Genomic DNA, 26198 nt, shown 5'->3' with positions numbered 1-26198 from the left:
TTGGTATCAGTTATCTTGTCCATGGACCCTTCATTATCTGCCTAGGTGTGTTTTTTTGTGGCAACGGGGTCCGTCATGTTTGCTCTAATCTAATCATCTTTCCAAGGCTTTTCTAATCCAGTGCCCTCTAGTAGCCAAATAATTCAGTGAAATTGTAGAATGCTTAGATTTCACAATTAATGCGCACTGAATGATGTATTTGTCAGCCACTGCAGGGAAGGAGGGACCCATTTTTATATTCTGAATTTAAATACAGATGGAGAAGATTTTGTTAAAGGAGAAGGAAAGGCTAAAATTAAGTAAATTTTATTAGAAAGGTCTATATAAATACACCAGTAAACCCTCAAAGTAATGCTGCTCTGAGTCCTCTGTCAAAAGAAACACCACATTTCTTTCCTTCTATTGTGTACTCATGGGCTTCTGTATCAGACTTCCTGTTTTCAGCTTAAACCTCCAGGGCAGGGCTTGAGCATGCTCAGTTTGCTCCTCTCCCCCTCTCCCTCCTCCTTCCCTGCTGTAATCTGAGCCCAGAGCTATGAGTGAGCAGGGAAACTCAGGCAGGAAGTGATGTCACACCAAGAAAATATGGCAGCTGCTATCCTAAACAAATATAGAGCTTCTAGAGCCGTTTACTTAGGTATTGTAAAGCATTCTACAGAATAAATAGTGTTACAGCTTGCACTATTGTGGCTAATCTACTGGCAATAAATTGCTTTGCTACCTTTCCTTCTCCTTTAAGCACTTCTTCCATTCTAACAGCTCAACTGAACTGACAGAGGAAAAGAAGGACTTTGGTTGATAAAAAAAATAAAATGTACACTTTTAGGCACCAAGGAATCTACTTAGTAACTGAAGTCCTCCTGACCCGGTCACCAGTGGTACCATGCCCATAACCCACCATCAAAAATATGCACATGAAACCTAACATGACTGAACATGAATTGTAACAAGTATATAACATAAAATATATAGAATTGTCACCCAAAGTCCTCAATTATTGTCTGAAGCAATGGAGCATGGGGTATATAAGCAGTCGGGGCCGCGGTAGGCTGAGGACTAGATGCCCCTGGAGCACTTTAGATCTGGGTTGGCACCACTACTTGCACTTGATCCATTGCCAGAGATTATTCAAATGTTTTGTATAGGACTGACATAATTTCATTCAGGACATACGGACCGGGGTATGCTGGGGGCAGGTTGATGACGTAAAATGGGCGGGACAGTGACTCCAATAGGTGGATATATGATAATGATGGGCAGACTTTGGGCAGATTCTGATGAATTGGGTGAAAAAAACTTAAGATTTTGAGCAGATCAAGGGTGGAACATGATGGTATTACAAATTTAAGTTATTACCAGCCCTGGCCTTGGTTGCTATTTTTCAGTTTAGACTGGTTATTGTGGGGTGCCAGAAGGAGGTGCTTTGGAGGTGATGGCAGCGTTGAACAGGGTTAACTATGACCCACTGGGTATCTGGCTCAAGGGCACACTACCCAGCCTAAGGCCTAAGGGCCCACTGCCACTTGCCACACCCACTCTGCCATAGCTAAAACCAGGCCCATCATTGAGATGGTGGAGTAATGGGGGGTTGAGGGTAATGAAAAGGAGAATGAGTGGGCAGGGGGGCAGGAGGCAGAGAGGGCCAAGTAGTATTGCCTTGGTCTCACACCAATTAGCCAAAAGCGGTGTTCCTGAGTGTGCCAGATGCTTCCCTAAAGCCCCACCTGTAGCACAAAAGCTCTGGCCTCAAAACAGTTTTTGAAGAAAGAATATACATATATCCTTTGTCCTGAATGAAGGCTGGGCCAACCTGTAGCATCCAAAACCTTCCGCAGTCATCAGAGCCTTAGAATATCATTCACAATAAAAAGAACAGAGATCCCTGCTTTTGTGTTTGGATCGTCAGCAGATGATTCAGGAACTTGCCGAATTCTAAAGTGATGAATTTGGCAGCTACTCGCTTGTTATAAACTCCTCGATAAACGGCAGCGGGTCCCTGAGGATGTCCCACCCCACAAAAATCAATTGCAGCGACACAGTAGAAGCGCCTGGTTGGGGGTTGAGATGTTAGGTCGCTAATGCAGAAGACGACAGAAGAAACTTCACAATAACACATAACTCATTTAGCAAGAAAAAACAAGAGAGTCTATTCAATTTACGTGCAGCGCAGTCGCCAGTTTCACGCAGCCCCGGCAATTACAATTTCTTCATAATAGAAGAACATTGTCCTTAGGTAACCTTCCCAGCAAGAGCAACAGTTACCCAATCATGTCTGCATTGTAGAGTTTTTTTTTTCTTTGCTTTTGCTATTTAAAGGGAAACTAAATCTCAGCTAAGACGTAGGGTAGAGGTTAGGGTAGGGTAGAGATGCCTTGGAGTTCTGTACCAGCTCAAGGTGACCATGGCCTTTAGAAGTGAAGATCCATGCCTTCTTCAGGTGGAAGAGGCAGCCATATTTCCCAGTACTTAAAAAATTGGGCTGTGAACATGATCAACCTAACCACACCCCCTCTCATTTATAATAAGCCCTTTGTGATTAGGGTTGCCACCTTTCCGTGGCCCACAATCCGGGCATGGGTTGGTGCCATTACGTCAGAGGGGCGGACCAGTGACATTGCGGGAGGAGTGAGAGAGGTCACAGGGGCGGGCCTATGATCAGTGATTGGCTGATCGCCATGTCAATATAGGGAGATCCTGCCCTGTTTTCCTTATTTAAAAAACGGGCCAGACTGTTGACCCGGACTGCCCGGTTTTTAGAAGACAGGTGGTTACCCTATTTGTTATAGGCCATAACTCTTTTATATGGATCATTTTCTGCATATTTGTTTTAATAGGTATAAGAGGGTTTTGGGATCACTGAAAAGAGGGTTCTGAGATCACTGCAAAAAAAGGAATAATTATGCCTGCATTAACCCCAGATATGCCAGTAAGATCACTGCAAAAAAAGGAATAATCATCCCTGCATTAACCCCAGATATGCTGCAGAAAATTGATAATGATCAACCCCAAGACATGAGAAAATGTTGAATTAGTACTTATTCAACCCCAGATATGTCAGTTAGATTACGGCAAAAAGGATAATCACCTCTGCATTAACCACAGACAAAAAAAACGTAAATTTTACATTAATCCTAAAAACATGGTAGTGAAATCACTTCAGAAAATGGATAGTCAGCTCTGAATTAACCCCTGATATTCCAGTAAACTTATTGTAGAGAATAATTAGCTCTGCACTAACCCCAGACATGCCCATAAAATAACTGTAGATAATCATCTCTACATAAGCCCTAAGACACACCATTAATATCACTGAAAAAAAGGTTAATCGGTTCTGCCGTACTTACGTTAGTGACATGCTCGATATCCCGCCAGATATTGCTTTCCCTAGGAAAATCGGCCAAGTCTAAAAAATTATCCACTATGATCTGGCCGATGACATCATGTCTAGAAAATCGGTCGAAGTCATAGACGGAGAAGTGGAGTTTCCTGGTGGGCAGGTCATTATAAGGTACGGGGAATAGAAAAACTTCATCGAACACTGGGTTGAGCGTCTTTCGATGGACTTTTGTCTGGTGCTTGGTTTTCCGATCTGGAAGCAAATAGATCTTGACATAAGGATCTGAGGTTCCAGAGAAGTCCTTGGCCGGAAGGTTGACCGCTTTGTGAATCTTAACTATAAGTTTTTCCAGGTCACAATCATACTTAATGACAAAATTGAGCTTCCCACACGATTTGCTATTGTTCCTCCTGCCATCGTCCGTTTCCACTGACTTTTGCTTGTACAGCTCCGGTTTGATACGCCCGATTCCTGTCAGCTGATCTTGCTTTTGGAACTGCTGGATGTTGAAATCCGGATTGGAGAGATTTAGTTGTCTTCTAATGGAATTGTGTCTTGAAGAGAAAAAGATTTCAGTAATTACCACTACAAATTAATATTCTGAACATGTTCATATTCATAAAAAACATTCCAATGTTCTAAACACTGTTGCTCCACCATAGTTTACATGGACTACAGCCCTCAGCATGCTCCACCATATTATCATGGCATGTTGGTAGCTGAGGTCCAGGAAAAGTGGTGCTGCTCAATACAACTTTCGCTTAGCTCTTAGCCCAAAGAACGCAAGAAGATCCTCCAAGAAGATCCTGCGCTATGCACTTCTATCTGAATGTTTTTTGTTCTTGTCATGGTCTCTGAACTTATTAAACAGGTCCAAACACCCCAACAGTGCTATATCTGCCCTTCTGATGTTTGATTACCAAAACCTTAATGGTAATCTCCCTATTTTAAATAACAGCAAGATGGCTGATGTTTTGTCAGGTGGTAGGATCCTTAATCGAGGAGTCTCTTCCATCTGTAACTAAAGGTGGCCATACACAGGCAGATTAGAGCTGCCAAAAATGGGTCCTTTAGACCATTCAGTAGCTTATCTGCCAGGGTATGTGGGCTTCGGATGGGTCTCTCTGACCGATATCAGGCCAAAAATCGGGCAGATATTGATCAGGGAGGTTTGATTTTTCTGGTGATTGAGGACCGCATTGACTAGTTGGCGCCCATTCTCTTTGTTGTAATCTGATCGTTCAGTCCTAGGGTTGAACATTCGGATTAACCGATATCGCCCTGCCGTGGATGGGCATATTGAAGGGAGACTGATCGTTTAGCCTGGTTGCGTATCTTATCCTATATAGCCACCCTAACCATGGAAAGTGCAAGGATATATCTCCTATAGCTGTTGCGTAACAATGTATCTGCCCTTAATAAACATACATTATAGGAACCCTAATTTGCATTCTGAAACAAAAAATATTGCAGCACTTGTAAGCAAAAATTGTTGCATTCAATTGTCAAAGCTTTAAAGGGATCCTGTCATCGGAAAACAGCAGAATTCTAGAAAAATCTGCCCAGTGCCAGTGTTTTCTGTATATGGCCTGTGGGATGGGTGCCCTGTAAGAGATAGACGTGTCTTCTTTGTATCAGGGCTGGGAACAACCACACAGCCACCATGTGACACTCTGAAGAACACAGAAAAGTCAAACATCTGGCAAAATCAGTAAAAAAAAATAAAGAAAAGCCTTAGGAACCAAGGGGTAATTACTTCCGTGAATGGGGGCACTGTCACCTTTTTTTACACTCATATCAAGTGCCTGCATTTAGTTGGGCGGCATTCAATTTAAGTCACCGCCGCACAAAAGATTAAGTGGAATTGCCTTCTTCAGAACCAGCGCCAGTTCATTTGTGCAACAAAAAAGGGAGTTAATCATTTATATAAGGTTTCCTAGAATTTCCCAGATGCAAAGGCTTGATCTCAGTATGCCCATATGTCTCAATTGTAAGTCATAAAATCTGGTGCTGCAGCCGTTTCTTTCCTAATCCTTGACTCTGTACAGAGAAAACTAGATCCAAGACAGCCCTGCTTGTAATTGCCCCTTCAAGTCAAATCCTCTGTGTTCTTTTCCAGCAGCCTAGTTATATAGCTGGAGTTTTCCGACACTTGTTTAATGTCTCAGCGCTTAACAAACACTGTTAGGAAACAAGACAGAAACCAAAGAGCACGTAGACATTGTTTATGTGGTTGCAGAGGGAACGTGCCTTCATGTGAAGCTTATAATAGCACCAACACTGCCCTGTATAACCCAATATTTTGGAAACATAACTTCATTTTAGGAAACAGGCGCCTTTGCCCTCCTTAGCTCATAACAAGGTTGCAAATGTTGGAAAATATTGTTGTATCAGTCATTCCTTCAACCATAGTTCCAAGTATATATCGGGGAGCAATCCAGGGGATCGAGAAACTCGCCTCAGACGACAACCACCCGTTGGTTACCAGGGGTGGCAACTTTAATAGCCAAATTTCTGTTTTTTAACCGAGAAATTCAGCTCTTCTAGCATAGGGAGTGCAATTGAGCTTCTTTGTGCCAGCGCCTGGCCCCCCGGATCCCCTCCAGTGCCAAAATGGTAAACGTTGGTGGGCGTTAGCTGCAAGCAGTCTCAGGCAGCAAAGGGGCTGGGATTGCCCCTGGGAGCAATTATATCTTCAACCCATATCTCATCCTAATGACCAATCAAGATGGGCTTTTAAGTGTATCAAGAAGAACATATCAGCCTTCTCCCCAACTCTCACCCTAACTGAGCCTGCTAGTGACTGCTCCAGGCCTCCATGGGATCCAGACCCACAGTTTAGGCACCACTGCCTTAGGGTCCATGGGGTTTACTCATAGTGGACACTAGGTTACTCATATTGACTAGGGATGTAGCGAACGTCGGAAAAAATGTTCGCGAACATGTTCGCGAACTTCCGGACAAAAATGCGAACGGTTCGCGAACGTCGCGAACCCCATAGACTTCAATGGGAAGGCGAATTTTAAAAGCTAGAAAAGACATTTCTGGCCAGAAAAATGATTTTAAAGTTGTTTAAAGGGTGCAACGACCTGGACAGTGGCATGCCAGAGGGGGATCAAGGGCAAAAATGTTTCTGAAAAATACATTGTTGACACAGCGCTGCGTTTTGTGCTGTAAAGGGCAGAAATCACACTACGTCACTCAGGTGATGTTTCTGGACACGGAATGTGAAAAAGCTCACACAGCTAGGTGGCACTTGGTTAAAGACTGGGCAAACAATGCCTGCAAGGGCAACGTATACAGTAGTGGATACGGAATATATTATTGCTGCTTGAAAAACGTCACTCAGGTGGTGTTTCTGGAGACGGTATTATTATTGATATTTAGACAGAATGTGAACAAGCTCACACAGCTAGCTGGCAGTTGTTTGAAGAACACACTGGGCAAACAATGCCTGCAAGTGCACTACTATTGGTGCACTACTATGAAGAACAGCAAACAGCACTGGACACGTTAAAGAACAGTGAGATAAGTAAAATAAAAAAATATATATATATATTAAAAAAAAAAAATTACTCTGGTTGGTGCTGAACTACTAGGAGCAGCACACCAGTCCCACTCCCCAACACAGCTAGACTAATAGCACTGGGCTCTTATAGTAGCAAAGTAAAAAAACAAAAAAGAAAATAAAAGCAGTCCTTACAAGGACTATTGGGTTACAGGCAGCAGTCAGCAGATGAGAGATCAGCAGCAGTGCACACAGCAGCTACATACAGAGCACTGCAGTAGAAGGTAGATTACTAGCCAGCAAAGCTACCTAACCTAAAATGTCCCTCAAATCCCTGCAGACTTCTGTCCCTACAATACAGAGCAGTATCAAGTAGATTACTAGCCAGCAAAGTTACTATCAACTGTCCCTCAAATCACTAACAGCTCTCTCCCTACACTAGCTCTTCCAAGCACACACAGGCAGAATGAAAAAACGCTGCAGGGCTTCAGTTTATATATGGAAGGGGAGTGGTCCAGGGGGTGTGGGGGTGGTCCAGGAGGGAGAGCTTCCTGATTGGCTGCCATGTATCTGCTGGTCTGGGGTGAGAGGGCAAAAATAAGCGCCAGCTAAGGCGAACCCAAATTGGCGAACGTCGCGCGACGTTCGCGAACATTCGGCGGACGCGAACACCCGATGTTCGCGCGAACTAGTTCGCGGGCGAACAGTCCGCGACATCCCTAATATTGACTCCTATAGGAAGCAACCAGAGACTTAACCTGGCCTCAAAACAAGCTTCATTGCCCTTATTTCTCACAGAGCTTGTTAATCATTGGTTGTGTTGAAGTAGAACTTCCTAGAGCCTGGTTTATATTCTGCATATTAAAATGCCAGATTTAATGAAAGCATCTTTACTGTAAATATTAATTTCACAGTATCTCATTCCTTAATCAAAGTTTTATTTTATTTCACAGTGACAATTGCTCTCTTCGACCCCTTTACTGGCTGTCATCTCGAACTGCCTAGTGCCACCAAAAAAACCCCACAGGCGCTCTAGCATGATCTTGTTAGATCTGACACAGGTGTCTGAGCTATTTTAGATGCGTTGCATATTGTTCTGTCAACTGACACCCAACAAGTTAAATATGTTTGGATGGGAAATACAAATCACCTTTGGAATGACTAAAAGAATCATTGTACCGTTGTACCTTATTGTGCTTTATTATTTTCAATGGCTAATGTCCGTTTATATCTGCAAATGTAGGGTGGTAAGTTTAATATGGTAGATTAGTTCCCAAAGCTTTCCCTCCTATCTTTCTGACCAACTATGATTGAGTCAGTGATAGGGAGCCAAAATGTGTTTGGATGGTCCCTCATCATTTAGGAAGTCTTCTGAACAACCACAGCCAATGAAAACCTATGCACCTTCACATCATTGGCCAATGGCTTCTTGGATTTTTTGTTTGACGAGGCTCTTCTTATTCTATCTATTATATTGGTTATTGATCAGTAATCCCAGATCCTACCTAAGGTATATCTGTTGTATCCAATCTTTCCTCGCATACTACAAAAGTAAAGTAAAGCAACACTCAAACTTTTACATTTAGGCCCTTCTTCTCCTTAAAAGACCTCTCCTCTCTACCAATCTCTCCAATGGCTGTTAGCACTCCATCTGTTGACCCCTATAGAGAGCTCCATTTGCACAGTGATATTTGCAAATTCTAATGACACTGACCTAGCAGAGGAGGTTGGCTCAGTGATTTGGCGATGTATCCGGACATTATGGACACAATTTTCCTTGGTACTGGTCTTGGCTTCCAGTTGAATATCGGGAGAAGTATGACTGATCTTCATTGATGACTCAGGGAAGAGCGAGGGTTGCCCTAGATAGTTGTCGCTGTAATCTCGCTCATTGGTGTCACTGTCCGTGTAGTTAAGGTGCTCATGTTCTGTAATGCCTTTCAATCCATGCTCACGCCACGGAATCCAGCAGAGTTTCCAAGACACAAACAGGGAGACCCCAAAGAGGGCCAGTCCACAAGCAGTGACCAGTAGAGACAGCAAGCTCACCGAGACATCTGAAAATAAGAGGAAAACAGTAGGACCTTGTTAAACGGAAAAAGCTATGGCTACAATGAAAATATCTCATTCATTTACTACCACGATTTGTGAAACTTTCCTACCAGGAACCGACCCAGTGTTACACATGATTCTGAAAAAACCCTATTATCTCCATAAATGGTAAGTAATGGTAAGTAAAATGGTAAGTAAAACCTACAACAAATCCTGTTTGCCAATGCAATTGCCCCTTGTTGGATATCACTGCCACCCAGGTGGCCTTAAACACAATGTGGTGCATACAAAGATCTTCACACCAACCTCCCTTAACAACTCTTCATTTGAAGAAAAGCTTCTGCCCACTTTTTTTAATTGACATCAAAGTTGTTGGGGAGGGAGCAAAGGGTCCTATTTGGGGGTTTGTGTAGTTTAAATTGCAGGGTTCTCTCCTTTTAAAGGAGAACTAAACCTTTAAATACCCCTACCCCCCTACCCTACATAGACCCCCCTCCCTCCCAGCCTAGCTGCTCCCCCGGGCAAATGTACCTAAGTCTTTACTTACCCCTCAGTGCAGATTCTGTCCAGCGGAGTTCACGGGTGCCATCTTCTTCTCTTCGGTAATCTTCGGAATGCGACCGGGGTATCGGCGCACGCGCAGTTGGAGCAATTTTCTGTTTCGCATGCGCCGAAACTCACGAAAATTTCCGAAGTGCTGTCTCATTCCGAAGATTACTGAATCGGCTGAAGATGTCGCCCGTGAAGTCCACTGGACAGAATCTGCATGGAGGGATAAGAAAATACCTAGGGGCATTTGCCTGGGGTAGCAACTAGGCTGGGGGGAGGGAGGGTCCATGTAGGGTAGGGTTTTTTTAACTTTAGGGTTTAGTTCTCCTTTAAAAACAGGATAAAAATAGAAGCAACTTTTCATCATTTGAGAATCCAGAAGTGGGACATCCATGAGCATGACCCACCCCTGACATATTTCCTTATGACCACACATTACTACCCATAACATACAGCGCTACGAAATATGTTGGGGCTATATAAATACATGTTATTAATAATAATAACTTTGTCAAAAGCAGCACATCTTTGGGCTCTAAAATTAGGAACTGTCTTGACTAAATCAGCATCATTGGAAGGCCAACATGATTTTCACTGCATACTTGAGGGCATCGCCAGAGCTTTAGATGGACTTCTCCAAAGTAGGAACAAGTCCCTCGGTTTTATTTCTTAGTACCAAGCACAAGATATCATAGGACAGCGGCATAATATAGCTGAGCAATGCCAGTTCCTGTAATAAGCACAATTCTACAGTAAAATATGAAGGTATTGTTTATTTGTAGCTTATCTGTAAGTTTCTAAACTGATTTAGCATGTAGATTCCTGCTACACTTTACCCTACCAGTTGTGCCAGGGAATCACAAGGACGATGCCAAGTTTCCTCAATTCATAGAAAGTCAAGTTCAATTCTAGCGATGTCTGCTCAGCACACAAGCAGTCGCTTTCTATATAATGTCACTGTACGACAACTGATGCCTGGAATGTTCGTTTTACTGTAACCCAAACTCCAGTGAACTCCAAGGAGGCCACTCTCACCTGCTTTGCTTTGTTTGCACTTCTAATGAGACACGATCTGAAGCAGTTCATGGGCTTATAAGTAATAGGTTTATCCTTTGCTGTGCTGGAAATGCTGCAACCTGATGTCCTTCAGCTCAAGAAAGGAAAAAAGGAGGTGTTGGGCACTTCAGAAATTCACAAACAGCACAACAAAAAAAGTAAATAATTGGAAAAAACCTTCATCTCGTAAAGCCTTATGCGTTTCGTGTCTATCTGACACTTTGTCACGTCAAATAGACACGAAATGCATAAAGCTTTACAAAATGATTATTTCATAAAGATTTTTTCCAGTTTTTTGGTTGGCCTGTTTGTGGATTTTTGGAGTTCCCAACACCTTTTCTTCCTCTATGGTTTGTCTGCTCCCTAGAGCTGAGGGCTTGGAGCTGGTGCACTCGGGCCACTATTTTATACTGGTGAATGTGTTTGTGCCTGAACCTGTATATTGACTTTCCAGCCCAGGAAACCATTGCATTATCACTTTCCAAGCACAAAGCCCTTTGGTACTATTTCACTACAGGTCAATTCCCACAAGCCCCAGTGTTTCCAGAGTATCTGTGCCATGAAAGGGACAATTTAATCAGAAGAGTGAAACTCTGCTACAAAATGTCGTACTTCCTTTCTGCATCTTAAAGGGATCCTGTCATCGGAAAACATGTTTTTTTCAAAACGCATCAGTTAATAGTGCTATTACAGCAGAATTCTGCACTGAAATCCATTTCTCAAAAGAGCAAACAGATTTTTTTATATTCAATTTTGAAATCTGACATGGGGCTAGACATATTGTCAATTTCCCAGCTGCCCCTGGTCATGTGACTTGTGCCTGCACTTTAGGAGAGAAATGCTTTCTGGCAGGCTGCTGTTTTTCCTTCTCAATGTAACTGAATGTGTCTCAGTGAGACATGGGTTTTTACTATTGAGTGTTGTTCTTAGATCTACCAGGCAGCTGTTATCTTGTGTTAGGGAGCTGCTATCTGGTTACCTTCCCATTGTTCTTTTGTTTGGCTGCTGGGGGGGAGGGAGGGGGTGATATCACTCCAACTTGCAGTACAGCAGTAAAGAGTGATTGAAGTTTATCAGAGCACAAGTCACATGACTTGGGGCAGCTGGGAAATTGACAATATGTCTAGCCCCATGTCAGATTTCAAAATTGAATATAAAAAAATATGTTTGTTTTTTTGAAAAATGGATTTCAGTGCAGAATTCTGCTGGAGCAGCACTACTAACTGATTCATTTTGAAAAAAATTTTTTCCCTTGACAGTATGTATCCATTTAATATTGACCCTGTACTCTGTGGGTTGGGGGAGTCAATTTTATCAAGAGCCAATTAACTTTTCTAAACTATTTTTTTGAGTTGTAGACAGAATTGAACTCCTGATTCTTGTGTTGTCGCCTACCAGTCTACAGAACTGGGCCACCATTCTGCCCAGAGTCCTCCATCTATACTTAACAAAAGAGGAGTTGGGTCAGTAAGCAGCCCCCTGCATAATTTGATTCTTCAACAAGCAACAAGCCCATAACAACCAATCAGAAGTTAGCTTTTACCTGTCACTTGATGAAGGAATGGCTGGGGCGGAACTGGCAGGTGCACCAGTATAATTTTGTATCTGGGCCCTGGATTAGGATTGTCAATCTCGAAGCACTTGAGCCAGACGTGGCCCTTTAAGGGATTTTTATGGTTCTCGGGCTGTTTTAGAGCTTCACTGAGCTCTTTTGATGACATGATTATTATTCGATGGCAGTGACATCATGGGACAGGGATGGTGACATCACAGCGATCATCAATTGGCTGATCATCGCATCAATCTAAAAGAGTTCTGCCTGGTTTTCCTAATTTGGAAAACCAGACAGGCAGTTTTGAGCTGGATTGTCTGGGTCAAAACTGGACAGGTGGCAACCCTAGGGCCACTACTTACTGTTACTGTTATTAGGACAGAACTACTTGATGGGATTAAAAACCTAATATACCTTTTCCTTTCCTACTGTTCTTCAAAGAAATAATATATTTACAACTGAAGGTATCACTATCTTCCTTCAGCATCTTGCCATTGTCTCAGGCTGGCTGGCCACAGACCCTTTGTGGGACATTCACTAAGATTCGTAGTTAAGCTGGTGTCCGCTTCGCCGCACTTCGCCAGGCGTATTTTTGCTATCGCTCCGCAAATTCACTAAAATCCGAAGTTGCGCTCAGGGGTAGCCTAAGGTTGCGAAGTTGCGCTAGCGTTAATTCGCCAAGCAAAGCGAATTACGCTAGCGATGGTTAATTTGCATACGGCGCCAAACTCAAGTTACAATGGAGGTATATGTAGCAGAACTAGCGTAAATTCGCCAGCGTTGGGCATTTTCGTTACTTCACCGATTCACTAACGAACGCTGGGGTAACGTTCGCTAGTGTTACTTCGCACCCCTACGCCTGGCGAATTTGCGCAACGGACGTAACTACGCAAATTCACTAACATGCACATTGTACTGAACGCTACCTTTTGCGCCAGACTTCTTTCACCACCTCAGACCAGGCAAAGCGCAATAGAGTAGATAGGGATTGCTTCAAAAAACGCTGGCGTTTTTCTTTATTATGGGTGATAGGCTGAAAAAGATCGAAAAATTTTTGGGGCTCCCCTCCTTCCCCCCTACATTTCCTAACTCATGGCAACTTAACTATACAGTGGGCACATGTGTAGGGCAAAATAAAAATTTTATTTGCTGTTTTGAAGGTTTCCCAGGCTTGTGTAGTTCTGCTACATATACCTCCATTGTAACTTCAATTTGGCGCCGTATGCAAATTAACCATCGCTATCGTAACTTCGCTTTGCTTGGCGAATTAACACTAGCGCAACTTCGCAACCTTATGCTACCTCTGAGCGCAACTTCGGATTTCAGTGAATTTGCGGAGCGCTAGCGAAAATACGCCTGGCGAAGTGCGGCAAAGCGGACGCCAGCACAACTACGAATCTTAGTGAATGTCCCACTTAGGGGCAAATTCACTAAGATTCGTAGTTGCGCCAGGCGCAACTTCGCCGCACTTCGCCACACTTCGGCAAGCGTAGTTTCGCCAGCGCTCCGCAAATTCACTAAAATCCGAAGTTGCGGACAGGGGTAGCGTAAGGTTGCGAAGTTGCGCTAGCATTGATTAGCTAAGTGAAGCGAAGTTACGCTAGCGATGGTTAATTTGCATACGGCGCCAAATTCAAATTTCAATGGAGGAATATGTAGAATCACTACAAATGCCTGGGAAACCTTCAAAACATCAAATACATTTTTTATTTTGCCCTACACATGTGCCCACTGTATAGTTAAGTTGCCATGAGTTAGGAAATGTAGGGGGGAAGGAGGGGAGCCCCAAAAATTTTTCGATCTTTTTCAGCCTATCACCCATGATATAGAAAAAACGCCAGCTTTTTTTGGGACTTAGAAAAAATTTGAACTTTTTTTGAAGCAATCCCTATCTACTCTATTGCGCTTCGCCTGGTCTGAGGTGGCGAAGGAAGTCTGGCGTAAAAGGTAGCGTTCAGTACAATGCGCGCGTTAGTGAATTTGCGTAGTTACATCTGTAGCGAAAATTCGCCTGGCGTAAGGGTGCGAAGTAACACTAGCGAATTTACACCATCGTTCGTTAGTGAATTTGCGAAGTAACGAAAATGCCCAATGCTAGCGAATTGATGCTAGCGTTCGGCGCTTCGGCGCTTAGTGAATTTGCCCCTTAGTGTCTTTAGCTTGAAAGAAACTCACATTATGCCAGTATAGACATTTCCCATATTCCTATAGGCACAATTCTGTAGGGTGGCCTATAAAAGGGCATATTTGCCTGTGTGATTTTTATCCGCTGAAGATGACACTTTATTGTGTTGTTTCTATTAAATTAATAACGATATTAACATATTCAACCTGATGAACCTGTGACAGGGAATAAAATCGTGCTCAGAGGCCGCTAGGTTACTACGATAAACCGGAAATTTTTCGGATCATTAGAATAAGAGCAGCCTTTAAAGAGAGAAAAGGGATTAGGGATTATACAGCGGCAGCAAAAAGCCCAGAGCACGTTTATGTGGAGGTTGGCATGGTGACTGTAATACTGCACGTAGCTTAAATATTGGCTAAAATAACCCCCTGCAATACATAATAAGGATATTGGAAGTCACGGTGGAATTTCCGTGACTTCTCCTCCTTTAGGGCTTGAAGTGATCTCGCTGGGTGGCAGCTACATTTTCATTTGACATTTTTGAACACTGAGTTTACCTACAGGTGGGAGCGGCCATACTGCTGGCCCTTGGGTCACCTGCATAAGTAGGATATTCTCTATTTTTTTGCAGGTGGCTGTTGGCGAGGAGATTTACTGATGTGAATTATTGATGGGCAAGTTGGAAAGCTATGAATGAAAGGAATCGTTCATCATTTTATTTCAGAGTGATGAGTAACTGTAAGGTTCATGTGTGTGTGAGGAGGGGGGGGGGGGGAGTCTATCTGTCATCACAGCTAAATCTATATTTTTCCAGTTCAAACCAAATAAAGAAAGTGTTTTGGGGCCCGGAGAGCTGCTCTCTATTGTTTACAGAATTTCCAGATACATTATATATCACTTAATGGCCACAAACCCAAACCAGACGCATTACTTGCTGCTCTCCGGAAGCCCAAAGCGCCTGCAGAACATCTAGCGGGACTGAATCCCTTTCCATGCTATTTAATAATGCACGGCCCTGATTCATGGCACAACATTTTTCGCTTGGGCCTCATTTCCTCACAAATAACCAACGTTCTCCATGATGTCATCACGGGCCAATTAGGGTTAAAAGGGTCCCATTTCTATTTGTCATAATTAGATTTTTAACAATTAGGGGCAGATTTATCAAGGGTCGAATTTCGAAGTGTAAAAAACTCTGAAATTCGACCATCGAATTGCATTACTTCGATATTCGAAGTCGTAGTTTTTTTATCGAATATCGGTCGAAGTAAAATTGTTTGATGTGCGATGAAATCCTTCAAATCGAACGATTCGAACGATTTAATCGATCGAACGATTTTACTTCGACTTCTAAAAACTTAGCCAAATGTTGGCTATAAGTTCTAGGAGGTCCCCATAGGCTAACATAGCAATTCGGCAGGTTTACGGTGGCGAAGTGTCGAAGTCGAACTTTTTTAAAGAGATTTTCGAAGTTGAACTTTTTTACTTCGAATCGAAGTCAAATTTAGGCCTATTCGATGGTCGAAGTACCCAAAAATTAGTTCGAAATTCAAAGTTTTTAAATTCGAAAATTCACTTCGACCCTGAGGGGCCGATTCACTAAGTTCGAGTGAAAGATTCGAAGTAAAAAAACTTCGAATTTCGAAGGTTTTTTTGGGCTACTTCGACCATCGAATGGGCTACTTCGACCTTCGACTACGACTTCGAATCGAAGGATTCGTAGTAAAAATCGTTCGACTATTCAACCATTCGATAGTCGAAGTACTGTCTCTTTAAAAAAAAACTTCGACCCCCTAGTTCGGCAGATAAAAGCTACCGAAGTCAATGTTAGCCTATGGGGAAGGTCCCCATAGGCTTGCCTAACTTTTTTTGATCAAAGGATAATATCCTTCGATCGTTGGATTTAAATCCTTCGAATCGTTCGAATTTTCTGCGCTAAATCCTTCGACTTTGAATTCCTAGTTGAATATCGAGGGTTAATTAACCCTCGATATTCGACCCATAGTGAATCAGCCCCTCAGTAAATGTGCCTCTTAGAATTGGATTTTTTTTTTAATTGAATTTTTGTTTTGTTTTTCATTTTGGAGGAAATGGTTTCATTTCATTGTATGGTTTCATTGTTTATATGGTTTAATGTTGCCCTAAAATATCATTATAATGTTTGCCAACTGACCTTAACTAGGAATTGGGAGAACTTCTTGCATGATTTCCAGGTGTACGGCCACACAAATAGATGCAGAGAATATAAATGAAGGGGGACCAGCGAACACCAATATTCACTGCTGTGAGATTTACAGTATTGTGCAATACCAGTTGGATGAAAACAACTCCTACTCCACCCAGACCAAGCCCCCTGCTCTGCCTCTCACCAGGAGTATAAATAGGGGTGACTCCAGAAAAATAGAAGAGGGTTGACAGTAGTGATGTGCAGGTTGTATTTTTTCCCGACTTGTATCCACCATAACCCATCCCTTCTTAACCTAGGCTTGATCCGGGCAAGTTTGAGAAGTGGTTTTGAAGACCCAAGACTTTTGCACCCCTTACCAGAGGTCAGTTCCAGTGAATGGGTTAGCTTTCGTGAGCCCAGCTGTAGTCAGGCGCGCTCCAGCCGGGTGGGGAGGGCACATTGCTAGCGCAGAGAGCAAAAATTGTACTCTCTGTGCTAGAAAAGCCGAATTTCCGGTTTAAAGACTTCGGCTCTAAAAGTTATCAGGAGCGGCTTTTTGCCGCCCCTGGTAACTTCTGGGGAGATGCCGCCTGAGGCAAGGAACTCACTTTGCCTCATGGCAGAAACATTTGGCTGTAACTCACAAATGTTACCGTATATGTACTGCGACTGGGCAGTGGTGAATCTACATTGATGGTCAATATTTCAGTCCAATCAACCTACGGGTAATCCCATGCAGGGCTGGATTTAAAAAAACTATGTGCCCCATGGCCACTCAGCCCCCCCCCACATTCGATGCGCTCCCACCACACCTGACCTGCTCCGCTCACACCTGACCCTCTCCCCCAGCACACCCAACCCGCTCCTGAATTGCTTCCCATACCTGACCCACTCTGCTTGCACAGCCCCACTGCTCACTTCTTTGCCTTCACGGCTCCCACTGGGGACTGGGACAACTGTCAAAATCTCCCACCCAGTCCCCAGTTCAGATGTGACCAGTCATGCCACCCCCAGCTCTCTGTCAACCTAGGCCGGAGCCTTTGTGGCCTGCCCACAAATCCGGGCCTGATCCCATGGGTCCTGTAGCTTCAGGCCAGCCCAAACATCATCATATTTTTTTCCAGCTTTTCAACCTTTAGCAACTGCTCTGCAGGTCCTCACATGAGAAGAAGCCCTGCCCTGGGATTTTGCCCCATTTGGAACCTCTAAAGAAAGCCAGCGACCCATTTACATATCCATGAAGCCATTATATACAGATATTGTAGAAACATCATTTGTACAGAAATGCAGAACGATCCACATTATAGACAGTGTGGTGAAAGTAGGGCCCAGAAGCTTTGGGTACCTGTGCCCCAAGACAACTGCCAGACATTAGGGATGTAGCGAACTGCCGTTTATGTGTTCGCGAACGCCGTTCGCGAACACCGGCAAAAAATGCGAACAGTTCGCGAACTGTTCGCGAACTTCGAACATCCGAAAATCGTTCGATTCGAACGATCAAAGGATTTTAATCGTTCAATCGAACGATTTTCGTTCGAATCGAACGATCGAAGCTATTCGATCGAATGATTTCATTCAATCCAATGGCTTCGATCGTTCAATTCGAACGAAAATCCTTCGATTTAGCGATCGAATGGTCGAATGGTCGAACGATTTTTGACGCGAACGCCTATTGGCGAACGTCGCGCGACGTTCGCGAACATTCGGCGGACGCGAACAGTCGAAGTTCGCGCGAACTAGTTCGCCGGCGAACAGTTCGCTACATCCCTACCAGACATGATCACCCATGATTCATCAGCTACTAATACAGACATAAACTTCATTTCTTCTTATGCTTTGATGACTTCCCACAACCCTTTAGCTTAGTTCTCAACAGTTGCCCAGAGCCCACTGAGCATGTGCAGTGCCACTGACACTCAAAAGATGGCCTAACAAAATCTGCGGGCTGGTTTATGAAGTTCAGCATATAAAATACAACATCACAAGCCATATTAGGCTTTAATTCTCCATTAAGATATATAAAGAATGAGAGCTCATTTATGACCACCACTGCCACTGTGGTTGGGTAAAAATGGACGCCGTCCTTGTTCTAATTGACGCCATCCTTTAAAGGTACTTGTCTCCAAAGTTGCACTGCCAAATAGCTGCAGTGCCTTCACTCTGCCTCCTGTTCTGAACCACACTGGAAGCCAGGGGTACCCTGTAGTAATGGGCGAATTTGTCACGAAACATTGAAAAATTTGTGAAACACGAATTATGATGCCGGCGTCAATTCTCGGGCGTGTTTTGACTCGCCGGCGAATTTTTTCAGCAATTTTGAATTTATTCGCCAGCAGCGAAACTCAGAAATTCGCACCTGCCGAATAAATTCGCCCATCACTACTGCCCTAGTGTTACAACCACTTTCAAGCTGGCGGTAGCTCTAGGGTTCCCTCAGCGGCTTTCAAAAACTGTGCATTTTTATCCATCTCCATCTAGTGTCGATGCCGAATGAATGTCTCCCTTGTGCCCGCAATTACACTGGAATCTTGGGAATGGGGTAACAAATATTACAACGTGTTAATTATCCATTTAATTGGTTTAACCACCCACCCGGGCGGCCACATACACAAAGGCCTCACACTCAGCTGCTACTTGTTTCCACAAATGACCACAAAAGACAACACAATATCGATCTTACGCCACATTAATACACGAGCCCCGATATTTTGATTTGGAACCAGCAGTGACAATTTAGTCAGCGCCACGTTATTTGCTTTTATAATAGAGTACAATGCTAGAGATGACAGCAGGCAGGGTTTTAAAGCTCAATAAAGGCAACTCACATATGACCTTGGGAGTATCATCTTTTCTGATGGATAAAAGATTTGTTCTTTTTAATGCTCTGAGGATTGTGCATACATTTAGCATATGTTTGCTTTCCTGTGGCAAATGCACGTTATAACAGAGAACACATCTGCATCGTGAATGTCCTACTATGGGGCAGATTTACTAAAGGACGAAGTGGCTATCGATGCGACTTTTCACCATCTGCAGGGACATCGTCAATTCACTAACAGGCACAGACGACAATTCGCTAGTGACAGAGACCGTCGTTAGCGTGCGTCCAGGCGACTTTTCGTTCTGGCAAATAGTTGTTGCTCCGCAAATTCACTAAATTGTGGATTTTACTGAACGTTACCTCCTTTGTTTCCTTCGCCGCCTCAGACCAGGCGAACTGCTGAAACGAAACTACATCTTCCTCTATCTGATGTCAGTGACCCCTGTACCCCAGAAAGTCATAAAAAGTGTAAAAAACGCAGGCGACTTTTCTACTTTCAAAGCGGGATTGCCTTCAAAAGCCAAACTATTAAATATTTTTTTAACACATTTGAGGGGCCTGCCACATATATTTTAGGGTGGGCTCATGTCTAGGGCATTTATGTATTTATTATGCTCCCTCAGACATTTGTAATAACAAGTGGCCACTTCAAGCATTTACTCCAACATCTCTAATAAAGATGTTATTGCGCCTCCCCTATTCAAATTGACCTGAGAGTAAGATTACTAGCGAATTTTCACTAGGCACAAATGATTGCTAGCGAATCTTAGTTATGAAATGCTCGCACTGTAGAAGTTTCGCTAGCGAAAATTCGCCAGCGTTCAGAGCCCATAACTCAACCTCGCATTTTATCGAATTTGTGCCTGGTGAAGTGGTGTGAAGTGTGCAAAATGTTTTTTGTTGCCACTTTGTCCTAGTGAATCTGCCCCTATGTGCAGAACACGCATGGGTCAGGATTTTAAAAATGGGTCATCATACTTTTTATTCTCCATTGATACAGTTCTATTATCTACTATAGTAGAAATGTATTATTAAACTAGGTATATAAAGAAATATTTTAGGGTTGTGAACTCACAATAGTTCTATAACTAAATTTAGTTCCCCTAAACATTTTTTTAAATTTAAGTGGCACTAATTAAAATCCACAAAAACTGGAAGTTGCGAAGTTCCAAAAATGTGACTCAATGGTTCTAGGTTTCACACATAGTGGAGAACTACAGAACAGCTGTTGTTGTTCAGACCGAAGAATCACCCCTGGTTCCACCCTCTTCTAGAGTCCTGCGCGGGTCAATTTTTTGGGACCCGTATCCGACTCGTACCCCCAACCTGCAATCCGCAACCCGGACCCACAACCTGCACTCTTACCCGCTTGGAACTGACCCTACCCAACCTGACCATCAAGAATCAGGAAACGCTGTCATTGTAAACCGGAAGTGACATCATCGGAAGCAGACGTGCCCTATTAAGAAGACCCGCGTCCCGACCCGCGTCCTGCAAACCCGCCGACCCGAGGCTTTACCCACATCCCGAACTTTTACCCACAACCTGCAGGGTACTGCAGATTTTTGCGGGTAACTTGCGGGTACCCGACCCACTGCCGGACTCTACCCTCTTCTTCTAAGTATGAAATCAAAAGTCTGATCCAGCTGCTCAGCAAAGAATTCCTACAGGCTCACGATGACCCTAAGGACACACATCATTGTCCGACAGCAAGTTAAGGTGGCCAAGGGTGGCACCTCTCTCCCATAACCCAATAGTTGGCTGATATTACATCAATTTTAGAAGTCTTCAGGCAAAACAATGGGTTTACCAAGGGAGCAGGGAGTAGTAAACACTAAAATTATTTTTTTTAGTATGGTTTAAGTATGGCATTCTAAGAAGATTTGCAAATGGCCCTCACTTTTTATCATTTTTGAAGTATTTATCATTTTTGTTGTGCATCCCTCAGGTATAGAATTTTGAAGTCGTAGTAGAAAGTAGCAGTGGCTGGAAAGTCAGGATGGAAGATATACAGTATAGTAGAAATAAAAAGGCATAAAAATACAGGAATAATAATAAAAGTGAAGCCTCACAATCAATTTGTTTTGGTTTCCGGGAGTTAGTGCGTCATGAGTCCTCCAGTATTCATTCTTAATGTAGAATTTGGCTGGTGCTGAGAAATAAACCAACCAGCAACAACAGTGAAGAGATTTTTCCTCTTTTGATACTGTCCCCACTGTCAATATCTCTTAAGACCAGTGATCCCATCACTAATCCACTCCCAGTGATGTTACTCCTAGTGACCTCATTGTAAGAGCCTACTTTGAAATTCCAGGCTTAAATTCAAGGTATAGAGGCACATGTTTACTCCAAGAGAACCTTCTGCAGTCTAGAAGTCCACATGGGGCTATAAAGTCTCCTATCACAGACTTTATTTGGCTCTCCAACAGTTTTTACATTTGAGTGTGACTCATGGGTAAAAAGGTTGGGGACCCCTGCTCTAAGATTTTCACTGCACCATGAATGAGAGGGGAAAATTTCACTTTTGGGTTTAGATTTTGTACCAGCTGAAGGAAAACTGCCCTCTAGTCTATAGGAGACCCAGCGATCTTCTGACTGGTGCAGAGGAGGGTCAGTAATGTATTGCAAATTCTGACAGATGACAGCTTTGCTACTAATTTATCTACCAATGCTCCAGTGCTGATATTCCAAAATCAGCCAGTTCCAAGAAAGGCGGTGGAAGAACAATTTCTATAGTGCATTCATATAAGTACATTAGGTTCTTTATACAAAATACACAGACCTTAAGTTCATTAAAGGAGCACCATTACATTTACTTTAATATTTCTAAATATAAGGGTTATGCACCCCCTATAGTAGCTTTTGAAGTTGGTGACCATATAAGGAGCCACAAGTCCCCCAAGCCCAGAACCTTATGATATTTGCAGCCAGATTGCCCAGTAAATACCTACATGTTGTAGATAGTGTAAATCCATTAAAAGCTACTGCTATTCATTGTAGTTCTAGTAGAAAAAGGCGATAGTGTCCTTTTAAATTCAAGCCCAACATATATAGCAAAACCATATTCAGAGACGCTGGGGGAATCTACAAGCCGATAAGTGGAACTAAGAAAAAAAATCCAAAGTTCCTCATAATGCATTCAATTTATTTCCCTCTTTCAGGAGGCTGCTTCAATGGGACACAAAAGATGGCACAGAAAATTTGCAAAAGGGACTATCAATACATAGTTGACGTATTTCCATGGCAACGGGACCTTTCTAACTGAAAACACTCATGGATTACCTTGAAATACTGTCTATGAACCTTCTGATTCAAACTGTTTGGAAGGAAAATAACTAATAACGACATTGTTCAGTTCTACATTTTGAATTTGGTTCCTGCCAGCAGCAAAATTCATCTTGAAAACTACAAATAAGTGCAATTTATTATTATTTTTAACTAGGTTTTTAAGGAAGACGGGGGAAAAATGAAGTAACTTTTACAGTTACATTTAGTTCAGTGAGAGAACGGTATATAGGAGACATCAAAGCAGGGAAAGGTATATAGGTGACATCAACACAGGCCAAATGGTATATAGGTCACACCAAGGAAGGGAAAACAGTATATAGGTGATACCAACACAAGAAAAAGTTTATATAGTTGACACCAAGGCAAGGAGAATAGAATACAGGTGACATCAACACAAGGAGAAGGTTATATAGATGACACCAAGGTAGGGAGAATAGTATATAGGTGACATCAACTCAGAGAATAGAATGAAGGTGACATCAACACAGAGAATAGTATGTAGGGGACATTAACACAGAGAGAATAGTATGAAGTTGACATCATCAACACAATGAGATTGTTATAGGTGACACCAAGACAGGGGGAATGGTATATAGGTGACATCAACACAGAGAACAGTATATAGGTGACATCAACACAGAGAACAGTATGTAGGTGACATCAACACAGGGAGAATTGTATGTAGGTGACATCAACACAAGGAGAAGTTTTTATAGATGACACCAAGGCAGGGAGAATAGTATGTAGGGGACATCAATATAGGGAGAATGGTATTTATGACACCAATGCAGGGAGAATGTTATATAGGTGACAACAAGGCAGGGAGAATGGTATATATAGGTGACATCAACACAGGGAAGATTGAAAGATGGTGTATGGTTGACATGAATGCATTCAATACAATACTGTGTTAAGAGTTGCTCAGGGGATGAATAACTACAGATATGAAGTCACAAAACAAGGTTTTATAAAGATAAATGTTGCATCATTAAATATGAGGATTTTTGTTTTCCTTCATATATTGCATTTATCATTCCCTGTGTATGCAAAGCCTCGCCTGCTTTAATAATATTTTTCCAGCACCCAGGTGGTGTTCATAGTATTTGGTGTGTTTCCCACTTCTAATAATGATTCTGGAAATCAAGTCCATATGCTGTATTGATTAACAACCTGGAGAAAAGTGGTCTACACAAGGCTACTTTGTCTTAAATCAATACAGCATATGGGCAGCAATTTAATTCCAAGGGAAGTTGTGGCCTGGTATTTTATGGTGGTAGTGGGAAATGACAGCAGTTAGGCCAGGGGTAGCACGGGGCAAGATTACAGCTACTTCATGTGCAGAGGACTACTGCTATAGGGACAAGATATTGGCTATTGAGACACAAAATCGGCATAAGACATCTGGCCCTCACTTAGCAGCTCCTTAATAATAAAAGTATCCTCTTGTTTGACCTTTATGAGGCGTCCAGAGATATTACTGTAATGACAGTTATACTAGATAAGGGAGCATGACCAATCAGAAAACAGCCTAAATGTAGATAGTCTTCTCTTACTGTAAAATCACAATGCTCCTTATTTCTCATAAATTTCTGGTGAAACAGTCAAGACGCATTTTTGTTCAAAACTGTTTCCTGCATTGTTCCCCTCTGTTATTTGCTCTTCTTTTCTCTATTACAAAAAAAACGACTTTTATATCAGGGGGGGTGGCGCATTAAGGTTTCCAAGATAAAATTCTTTACAAATATAGTATTTCGGACGACAGGAAAATTGGAAGATGAAAGCTTGCCCTAGAGCCGACAAGGATGAAGCATTTCTTGCTTTCGGTGGCCGGAAAATGCAATTTAAAAAAAGGTCTTACATCCGATGTCCAGCTCTAGCGAGGAGGAGGATATTTGTCAAGGATAAGATTATATCCAATTTGATAAGAAAAGGCTAACGCAATTATGTAATTTAACCGGATTAAAGAAGAGTACACTGGAGAAGATTGAGAACAAGCAGGCTGAAATATTACAGACTTCAATCAATGCAAATGGGGATAGAAGGAAATCCGACAAGTGTACTAACCACGTGCAGCACAGAGAACAGCATCATGAACCATAGATTAGCTTTCTTAGTATTCTAGTCTCCACAATCTAGATCAACGTTCCCCGACCTTTTTTACCCATGAGCCACATTCAAATGAGAGTTGCGGAACAACACAAGCATGAAAACAGTTCCAGGAGGTGCAAAAAAAGGGTTGTTATTGGCTTATTTGGTAGCCGATATTTGACTGGCAAACTACAGGAGGCAACCAAAACTTGCTCTCAAGCCAAGAATTCAAAAACAAGCACCTGCTTTGAGGCTACTGGGACCAACATGCAAGAAGTTGGGGAGCAACATGTTGCTCTTGAAATACTGGTTGGGGATCACTGTTGTAGATTAATCAGCCCTACTGATAAATAAAAAAATTTATTTAGGGAGACCCAACCTCACCAAAATAGTCTCAAATCAAAATTGTACCATCGTCCATGTCTAAATTTGGCTTAAAGATGGTTATGGCAGTAGATAGCAGATAGAAGACTAGAAGCCAACCTGCTGCGTTTCAACCTTGGAGTTATTGAAATGAGGGACCACCATTTTTAGACTGAAAGTCAAAATAGGCCCTGGTATTTTTACGTAACCAAAAATCCAAACAATTCACATGGGCCCCATATTAATTATACAGCAACCTCAATTTGCTAGAGAATATAAATAGTCAGTCTGCATCTGGCATTGACCACTAAGGCTGAGGATACTGGTATAGTCATATACAGGCCTCCATGACTGAAACTATGGGAAGGCAGAAGAGACAAGTGACTAGGGTGGGGGGCACTAGTCATGCACCTCTTCTGTCTGCCTACCACTACCAAGTTCAGTGTCCTGGATGTCAAGGATGCCAGTGGTAAGAACAAATAGTGAGGGTGTCTAAGATCTTCTGAAATCAAGTCTTGCCCCATTTCCTTTGCATGAAGGCTTCATGTTCTCCTTATCAGCAACAAAGCTATAGTGCATATGATGTGGACATATGTCAACCCACAGGCTGATCAGTTGCATACAGTACAAAACCAAAACATTTAGTTTTGAGTGTAAAAAGGAAAGCAAATTAATTTAATCTATCTGGTAGGAATAGTATCATTACAGAATAGGCACTCTACTCCTTCCAGCATCCCTGGAAAGCCTTTAACGTTGGAGGCAATCATGGGCTGCTCCCAAGCATTCCAGATAATAGGTCCCAAACTTGCAATTGAAAAAAAACTTCCTGGGAAGTTGTAGTTTTATAAACTGACCAAGCTTGAGAAATGAGTGAAATGTGCAAATTCAGCCTGTTTTTTTTTTTTTTTTGCATTATATATACTGTCCTATATCTCTTCCTGATTTGTTCCAATTTAGCCTTCGTGTCTTGTCGCTCATTACACATTATTTATTGCAGTGCATCCATTCATATATTGCCCATTACTTAATGTCTCTCCATGCATTCCCTCATGTATTGGACTGCTTGAACATATTCACTTTCTCTTCTCCTGTCTTCCCCTGAGAAACATGTATACTCTTATGGTGTCAGTTTTATAGCAGGGAGGCTTAAACTGGCCTTTCATTTTTATTAATCTAGTATCTATCCTTGTGTATTCCCCAAGGTGCATTTGTCTCTTTGTTGTGTTAGCCTAATCATTCCTAGCCCCTGTGCTATTGCTATCATTCTTCGGTTGTAATCCCATGCATTTGCT

At 42.5% G+C, this 26198-nt stretch overlaps 1 protein-coding gene across 2 annotated transcripts in view; it reads right to left on the bottom strand.

Moving 5' to 3' along the window:
* Nucleotides 1-26198, bottom strand: part of LOC108714938 (synaptotagmin-9) — a 95310-nt gene that overhangs the window by 47653 nt on the left and 21459 nt on the right. For both annotated transcript variants that reach the window (XM_041560905.1, XM_041560904.1), the window contains exons 2-3: nucleotides 8560-8902; nucleotides 3345-3891 (exon numbers count right to left, since the gene is read on the bottom strand). In XM_041560905.1, coding sequence (XP_041416839.1) covers nucleotides 3345-3891; nucleotides 8560-8902 — 890 coding nt within the window. The remainder of the gene's footprint in view (nucleotides 1-3344; nucleotides 3892-8559; nucleotides 8903-26198) is intronic.

This window comes from Xenopus laevis, chromosome 4S, assembly GCF_017654675.1.
Source record: "Xenopus laevis strain J_2021 chromosome 4S, Xenopus_laevis_v10.1, whole genome shotgun sequence".
Classification (NCBI taxonomy): Eukaryota; Metazoa; Chordata; class Amphibia; order Anura; family Pipidae; genus Xenopus; species Xenopus laevis.
This window is presented reverse-complemented; position numbering and strand designations above follow the sequence as displayed.